General features: G+C 40.9%; 1 protein-coding gene across 1 annotated transcript; it reads right to left on the minus strand.

Annotated features, from left to right (window-relative positions):
• On the minus strand, positions 1 to 7,172 carry LOC112688421. The gene is made up of 3 exons (XM_025561589.1): positions 7,017 to 7,172; positions 6,617 to 6,884; positions 1 to 589 (listed from the first exon to the last, which is right to left on the minus strand). The coding sequence occupies exons 1-3, from the start codon at positions 7,170 to 7,172 to the stop codon at positions 246 to 248; spliced, it is 768 nt and encodes a 255-aa protein (XP_025417374.1). The 3' UTR covers positions 1 to 245.
• Positions 7,173 to 9,085: the final 1,913 nt, after the last annotated feature.

Consider the following 9,085-nt stretch of genomic DNA (forward strand, 5'->3'; position numbering starts at 1 on the left):
GAATAGAAGAAACCCGATCGAGTTTATTCGTACATCAAACAATAAATAATACAATACGTGTAATGATAATAAATTAAATAAGCGACACAACGGAAGACACGCACGCGCAATACAATGCACCGATAATATTAATACAACAACGATTACAATACGAACAATACTAATATAGTAGTACGACGTTGTTGTACGATGGCGCAGCGTTATCCCCGACGGAACGGCGCGTTAGTACATCCCGGTCGACCCTTTCACAAGGGGATCGCGTTCATGGTCGTGCTCCGGACGGGCTCCTCGTACACGGGCATGTACGAGCTGTACGCCATGTTGGACGCGGCCGCGGCGATCGGCTCGCCCGGCAGGCTCCTGCGGTAGTGGCCACTGCCGTGCGTGACGTACTCGTGGCTGCTGCCGTGGTCGTCCGTGAACAGCTTCTTCAGACCCACGATGGCCGACAGGACCAACGCGAGCTTGGCGATGATCAGGGCTTTGCCGGCCAACAGGGCGAGCACGCCGAACGCCAGCGGTATGGTCATGCCGCCCATCATGAACGGGTACATCAGCAGCGAGTTGTACTTGTTGCTCTTCTTGCGACCTAGATGGAGGGAAGAGAAAAAAAAGAACGAGATTAGAAGTTTCGATTTTCCGGTAACGGAATTGTAACGCGCGCGCTCGCAAAGTAGGAAGAGTATACGAGTCGGAATAGCAACATTCGGTCGTTTAAGAATTACGTTTTCTGTTTATTACGAAAAAGTGTGCAACGCAAAGCTTGTCGTTTCGGACGTATAGCTATGATATAACTGCGTAGATTACGGTCAGGAACCATTGTTACGTTCGGAGAAATGACACCGACCGAAATGCGAAGAAAGCGATTTACAGAAAACCATTCGACGAACCAAAAAAATAAAGTATGCTTCGTCCTTTTTACCATGGTCTGATTTTTTCTACAGTGTGTTCGAGGAAGTGTTAAGTTAATGTTGGCGAACTAAGTAGTAACACCGATTAGGGATAATGGTAGTACATCGAGAAATTTTCACGTAAGCGCACAAAGTCAAAAAACGATTTTGCTTTTCTTATGACCATCACTGCAGTGTACCTACCGGTAACCGATCGTACGTATTCCGTAACAGATTAAGTCGTACGTCGTCCAACGGCTGTACGGTTTCACGAAATATTATGTTCTAAAATTAAATGTGCCGAGAACCATAGACATTTTGAGTGAAGTCTTGTAGGACAAATTAAAATCGTACAAAAAAATAATAATTAACCTGTTTAAGTACACATTCCTGTTATTAAAAAAAAAAAAAAAAAAACAGGAAAATCGAATGCATTTAATCGTAGAAAAACGCATCACTGCTATTTAGCAAACCCTCGTAGGACACTCCGAACGTTCCGGATCCAGTGAAACCATCGGTATAAATCACGTGTAGTGCGGCGTCAACGAAAGTTTTGATGAGTGAAAAGTTTTTCGCCGACCGTGACGACCAGAACAATGCAGCGGTATTATAATATTAATAATAATAACAATAATGGGTGTATCGGAAGAGAAAGGCCGCGCGTGTGAGTCGTGTATTATACGTACTATTGAACAATCGAAGATTTTCGCGTACGCGCGTCGCCGATACCCGATAAACTGTCGACAACGCGAGACGAACAACAATCGTAATAAAAATCAAAGCCGTTTACGTTTAGGAGATGGACGAGGAGGATTTGATATCGGCTGTTGAGGACTGCAGATGACACAGAATACTGCGCGACAATGAATTCATCGCGGTGATAGGTACTAATGAATAAACATTATGTGCGTGTGATAGCGCGACGGCCGGTCATTGTAATATATTTTACGCGGTGGGTTCATAGGCGTTTTGTGCGTACGAACAATACGAGACGATCCTGGAACCGTCCGATTACAATAATATCGCGGTCTTATCAACATAATGCGATATCATTGTATCGGAGGCGGATTCGTGCAATGACATGATTTAGAAAACTTCATTAAAACTTAGAGCCCTTGTAAAACCGTTACATCCCGTTAAATCTTAAAATAAGAGCTAGAATAAATCATTCGGTTTTTTTTTATATATATATAAAACGAATGTAATATGAACAATAGTTATAGAAAAAGGTTTGGTTTTTAAATTGATGTTAATTATCTTATCCCGCGAAAAACACAGATCGCTTTCTAGTACTATTTTCTTAATTTCGAATCACTACTCTTTGAACGTATCCACACATTGTTTAGCAAACAACAATAGTTTTTTAACATTTACCCATAAGAACAGAAAATAATATTTTAAAATATTAATAATAAAAGAACTTGTTGAAAAATTCCATTATTTTATAATTATTCTTATCGGAATTATATACTTTTTTACCCAACTGACCCTATTTACAATTTACATACAATGGTTTAAGGCACGCAAAGTGAGATTGTGGGAGAATAAACATTAGGCTTTCTTCATTATAATGAACGAGGAAAATCGTGATAAACATCGTATTTACCAAATTACTGATTAATTAAAATTATATATATATGTGTAATTTTTCTTAATAACTATATTCAAATAATAAAAAAACGAAATAAAAATTAAAATCATTAAATGGTTAATACTCGTAAATTAATATATTTATATATATAAAGAAATAGTTTATTTTAAATTTATTATTTTATATTTTTCATAATTAGTCGCGATTTTATTTACTTAATACGTACCTGAAGATGAATTTTTATTTCGAAATAGGTCGTACTTCACAAATATAATAATACAGTAGACTTTCGGTAATCCGGTAGTATTTTATATTAAAATGTTGTCTTAAAAGCATTTATTATTATAAACCCGTAAAAGCATTATTTGAAACAAAAAACAAAAACAAATTTATATATATACATATATTTTACCTGTATTACCTGTCAAAAGATTAACTCAAAGTACGTACAAAATTAGTATGTAAACACGAAAGTGTTGTTTATAAGTTTTAATACAATAATTTAAGGTTGTTCAATAAGTATAGATTCGTTTTTTTACGTGAAACTCCATTAATCCGGCGTTTTCGTTAACCCGACAGTCCTCCGGTCCGATTACTGTACGCTCCGGGTTGAGCTTTCATTTTGTTTATTTACATTTTGACTAACGTTCGTCCGGTCTACGTCCAGTTGGTTTTCCGGTACGGTTTGAGAGACATGCCTAGGGCACGGGAAAACGTCGAAACCGTCACTGCGGATATAGCGCATTATTGATATCGGAAAACAACGACCCGGCGCAGGTGCGCAGATCCGCGACGTTGAACCGCCGCCGTCGTTGTTGGAATCCGAGCGGTCTGTATGTCGCTTACACGACCCAGTTTCCTAACGCGCTCCGACTCGTGGACCGGCTGCACACGTGCGTCCGAGTACAATGCAACGATAATAACGATAACAACAGATTTATCAGTCGCGTGCATTGTGCGAATCGTCGTCCGGCTGCGGAATTCGCGACCGCAATCGGTCTTTGCCGTTTAGGACCCCAGAGGCGCGCGCGCCGACCCGACGAGGAAAACGATTCGCTCGTGGCGGAGCACCGCAGCGAGACGACCAAACACCGTGGACGGCCTCGGAATCGCATTGAAAACACGCGGTTGGAAATACGTTTGACGTTTCGCCGACCGATTGAAAAGTATTCCGTGTGGTCCAGGAATGCATTACGCTTCTTGGACGTCGGTTGCATTGCGAACCAACACTTCCCCGACCGTTTTAACAAACGCTAATCGTTTTCACAAACGTTTTCTCCGCTACTAACGCGATGCGCCCGCTGGTACATAATAACCGATCGAAACGCATCGAAACCCAAATGTACCGCGAACCGCAGTCCGATGCTATCCCGGCACGTTTTTAAAACACGAAGGTGAACAGCCCCAAAAAAAATGCTAATGAAAACGAATGTTTGAACGCGCAAGATTTAAATATCCTTAGCCGGGAAAGTTTGAAATGTAAATAAAAAAATTGTGCCTGCTCCGAATTCGCGTGCGATGAACAAAATCTGGTTGAACTATGCTGTGGAGACCGCGAAAGTCTTATGTTTTGCAACCGTCTAAATGACTTTTAATTGACCGTTATCGGTGTGAACTCCAAATGGACAAAAACGCAATACGCCGCGCTGTCGATCCCGTGAAGCGTTGGAATTTCGCAGATTTCTGCCGAACAAACGTTTCGGGAGAAAAACCCAACAAATCTGTCATGTTATGTGAAATCGAACGCTTACCGTTGCCGTTCGACGACGGCACCTTGCGGTTTTCTAAACCGGTACGCACTTTTTTATCCGGACGCGTTTGATAACGCGATTTTTAGCGAAAAATTATACTTCGCCGGAGTCGGTTTCGAAAAGTTCTCGTACCGGAGCTAAATCGGAACGCATGGCTGTCCGTGATTTTCGCCCCGCACGGATTCGTCGACCGAAATCATCGACTTTGTGGCGGTGGCGGGAAAACGTTTCGTTGTCGACGTCACCGTCGTACACGTAATACTGTGCGACGTGTGCGAGCCGATATCCGTGATGTCGACGCTGCAGCGGTACGTGATACCGTTTTGGGACGTGACGAGAGAAAAAAGAAAAAACCAAACGATAACAACAGCAACAATAACGAAACGGAAACCCGGACACCGCCGTGCGCTCGAAGACCAATCGCGCACGAAACGCGTCCGATCGTTTAGCCGGCGGCCGGGCCGAGAACGATGTTGCGGTTGTGGTCGGTTAGCATCGAAATCGCACGAAAAACGTCGCCGAACGATCGGGGGCGTCTTTTCCCTCGAAAACGGTAATCATAATCTCGTTGGATATTACACACGAGTGCATGATGATCATTTTGTACTCAATACCCATTACCGTTAAGCGACGGTCACCTACGTACGGTTTATGCGGACCTTATATTATACTCGTACGACGTTCGATCGCAGCGCCTAGACGACAAACAAATACGGAAAGCATTATTTTTCATTGGCGCTTTGTACCGTTTTATTACACTGTTTAATATAATATTTGTTCGACTCGCGTGAAAATCGCTCAACAGTTGTTCGAATAACGTTTCGTTTTCGCATCGTTAACATCGCGCGTCGCCCGCGTTGTTGTGCCGCTGCGTCCGAAACGTCCAGCGAAACGGCGACGGACTCGCGGTGCGTTTTTTTATTTTTACACCCCCTTAGGACGCGTCACCCCATACCGACACATCGTGCACGCGTTCGCCTCGGTCCGATCGTTTCGGACGCGTCGTAACATTATAATCGCGGTACGCCCATACGTCACGCGCTATGCTCCACTACAATCGGCGACGAAATGCATTCAAAACGCGTAAAATATTTTTATCACCATTTTTATCCAGTTTGTTTTCAATGATACACTGTTGACGGAGTTCTATTTTTAGATTATTATTATTATTATATTATCCCACCCGATCGGTGTTAGGTGTACACGTGACACGAAATACTTCCACGTAAAGCCAATTATTTCCCCGCCGCGACCTGAATCTTACAGGACTAAGGATTTAAGTGTGTTTAAACGGTTCTTGTTTATCCTGGTAAAATAGTTTCTCGTATTCCGCTTAACATAATTAGATGGTGCCCTAGTATAAGGGAATTTGTCCATTGTGACCATTGTTTTTTTTGCGTGTTCCTGTAGATTATCATAATACTAATCGATTGGCATAAAAAAAAAATTTTGATTGTCATTTTTAATACAATCTATGAAAAATATAGAACACGTCTTAGTCTCTGTACAAATAAGAATAATTTAATATATTACTTTTAAATTTTAATACTTTTGTTCGTCATGACTTACTAATGACAATACTAATTATATGAATAAAATATTGGATAAAAGAAATTTTGGTTGAAGGAATAAATAAATCATGTGCGAAATTAAATAAGTTCAAATAAATACTGTCCAAAAATAACAAATGACTTATTGGGCTTATTAAAAAATTGAAGTTTTTATGAAAAATTTAATATTTTAAATATTAAGGAAACCAATTATTGAAGAATCCCTTAAAGAAGAATTATCAAAAATATTGATGAATAATTTTACATTTTTATTTACGATTTATTACACAAACAAATAGTTTATATATAGAAATAAATAAATAAGCTGTTTAATTACTTACTAATTTACGAGTATTAACCATTTACCAATTTTTTTGTGTATTTGTTGATGTTGCTTTTAGCTTTTTCAAAATATTATTCTACTTATTCCCATTAACATTTTTTTATCCCAAGTGTTACTTGAGTGTCATATTTTGAGTGTATGAGAAACCATCCTATTTTCAATATGTTTTAGTTCTTAAACTTCACTCGATAATTTCCTATCACTACCAGATTTAAATTAAATAAATAACATTTAGTTTTATTATTTTATAGAATACGAAGACGATGACAATTTTTCTTCTAGAAAATTTTTAGTAAGTTACTGCATTATTTTTGTAAGTATTTAATGTTTGATGTGGGTAAAATCAATTTTATTTCGATTCTCTTTTAAAATATGTAATTTTAAGTAAAATTATTTTAAATTTTTTTTAATTTATACAGTTATAAAATACAACGTGTTAGATTAAACGGGACAGCGAAAGAATCGCGATGAACGTAATAATTCGAACTTACCATCGGCCATTTGTCGGGATTCGTTATCTAGCAGTTTGAACTGGAGGCTACGGGACTTGAAAAAGTTCATCACCTTGTCGATGACCAGCGTATCCAGGCTGGTGGTCTCGTCGTCTCCAGCGGATCGGGCCGATGAAAGGTCCTGGACGACGTCGTTCTGAGCGCCAGGGTCTTTGACCAGCCGGACGCCGTCGAACAGTTCCATCTCCGGTTGTTCGTTGATCCGGTCCAGAGCAGTCAGCAGTTTGTGCTTGATACATGGTCCAAACTGCGGGCAAACGCGACGCGAATATTAGAAAAAATCAAAAAGAAAAAATCGCCCCCCTCACCCCCCGACCGTTGGAACTGTCGCCGTGGCGTGGCGCATCGAATCATCAATAAACAATTATATCCGACTTACCTGCGACTTGGAGCAGTCCTGGAACACTTTGAACACCACGCGGAAGTCACCGCCGACACCGGTGTCGATCTTACGGGCTTCGGGCGGTTGGGCTGTTGCTGCGGCCGACGAGAAGGCGATCGCGAACGCAAAGAAGACGACTGCGGACCGCGACATGACGCTGTGCTGGACGGTTACGACGATTGACGGACGGTTGAATCGCGATCGGTATGGCACGGATGGACCGCCGACGATGGGAAACGGAGTCGAAAAACTCTTCGGATTGTCGCAGGTACGGGTGAGACGAGACGAGACTATCACTGTGTGCGCGCGAAGTTTTTCCACCAATTGATTCCGCACACGGAGTCTTAAGGATTTTTATACGGCGCCCAACTCTCCCCACTCGTCTAATATTTTCCTTTTCACTTTCCAGCTAACATCCCTACACACGAATGGCTCACAGCACACACACACACACACACGCGTGCGTGCGCGCGCGCACTCGTACACATCCGGATAACTTCCCGTCGACGAACGTAATTGCATTGCGTCCCACCCGAAGACGATAATAACGATTTTTCGAGCCGCCCATCATCGTTGTCTATACGTCGTCGTCGTCGTCGTCTATTGTCGTCTTACGATAAGTGGAGCCTGACCGATGCGCGTGCGTGTGTGTACATGTTTGCGTGTGTGTGTGTGTGTGTGTGTGCGTGTGTGTGTGTGTATGTGTGTGTCTGTGCGTGTGTGTATGCGTGCGAATGTGTGTTTGTGCGCACACGCCACCGGCAGAATGCGCACTTAAGTACACACATACGCGTGTGAACGGTTTTTGGGCGTTCGCGATGAAATTTTTCAGTTTCACTCGATTCCGATTTTCGTTTTTCGAATTGCGTTCCATACGGCGTATAATACCACATATTATATGCGTTCGAGTGTGTGAACGTTGTCATTATAATACCGTTTCACCGATCATTGTCAAATCGATTTTCTCGTGCGCGGTGCCAGGCGGAGACGCATAATGGCGAAGACGTAAAGGACATCGCGGCGGTGAAAACGCGCACGCACAGGCAGCAGAGCCCGGCTGCAATTGCGTCTATCGTTCTTTGGGTCATCCGTAATTGCGGCGAAGAATTCGTTGGGAATTCGTTCTCGAATTAAACGCCATTAGCCGCGAACACCTTAAAAGCTTTTTGCGGCGAACGCGATGTAGATCGCGGCGACTTCGACGCCGGTAAAAAGCTTTTCCCTCGAAAACGGTAATCATACTCTCGTTGGATATTACATACGAGTGCATGATGATCATTTTGTACTCAAAACCCGTACCGTTAAGCGACGCTTACCTACGTACGGTTTAAGCGGACATTGTATTATACTCGTACGTCGTTCGATTACAGCGCCTAGACGAAAAACAAAATCGGAAAGCATTATTTTTCATTAACGTTTAGAACCGTTTTATTACACTATTTAATATAATATTTGTTCGACTCGCGTGAAAATCGCTTAACAATTGTTCAAATAACGTTTCGTTTTCGCATCCTTCGAAATCACATTGTAATTACGTTTCGGTGATTTCAAGTGAATTTCATCATTGTTCCATAATACGCAAAATATTATAAAAAAAAAAAAAAAATTTCCAACCAACAAATTAAAGCGAAGACTTAATTGAATAACATAATAATGGTACATCATGATCATATGTGCACAGGAATAAATAATTAATTTTCGTTAAATTAAATAGACGTTGGCTTTCCATTATGGGTATTCGAAATAGTGTTGGCGTGTGTGCGTGTATGTGTCGAAAACAATTACTCATCTGATTTGTAAAACAAAAAATATTTACAGTTGTCGTCGAACAATTACAGGTTTTTATTTGAATTGGTTAGGTTGAATTTTTTTTTTTTATAGTCTACCCGAAATAATTATTGGTGTATTTAATGTGTTTATACATTGTTCTTTTATCAGATTGATAAAGATCGGTATTTTTTATTTTATTTTCCTTTTTCCTTCTTAATATATTACTTTCTCAATCGTTATAAGCATATAAAATTAGGGTCTTAGGTAATATTTGAAAAAAAAATCTAAATATAAGT

Source organism: Sipha flava, unplaced genomic scaffold (assembly GCF_003268045.1).
Source record: "Sipha flava isolate LNK unplaced genomic scaffold, YSA_version1 38_pilon_pilon, whole genome shotgun sequence".
Classification (NCBI taxonomy): domain Eukaryota; kingdom Metazoa; phylum Arthropoda; class Insecta; order Hemiptera; family Aphididae; genus Sipha; species Sipha flava.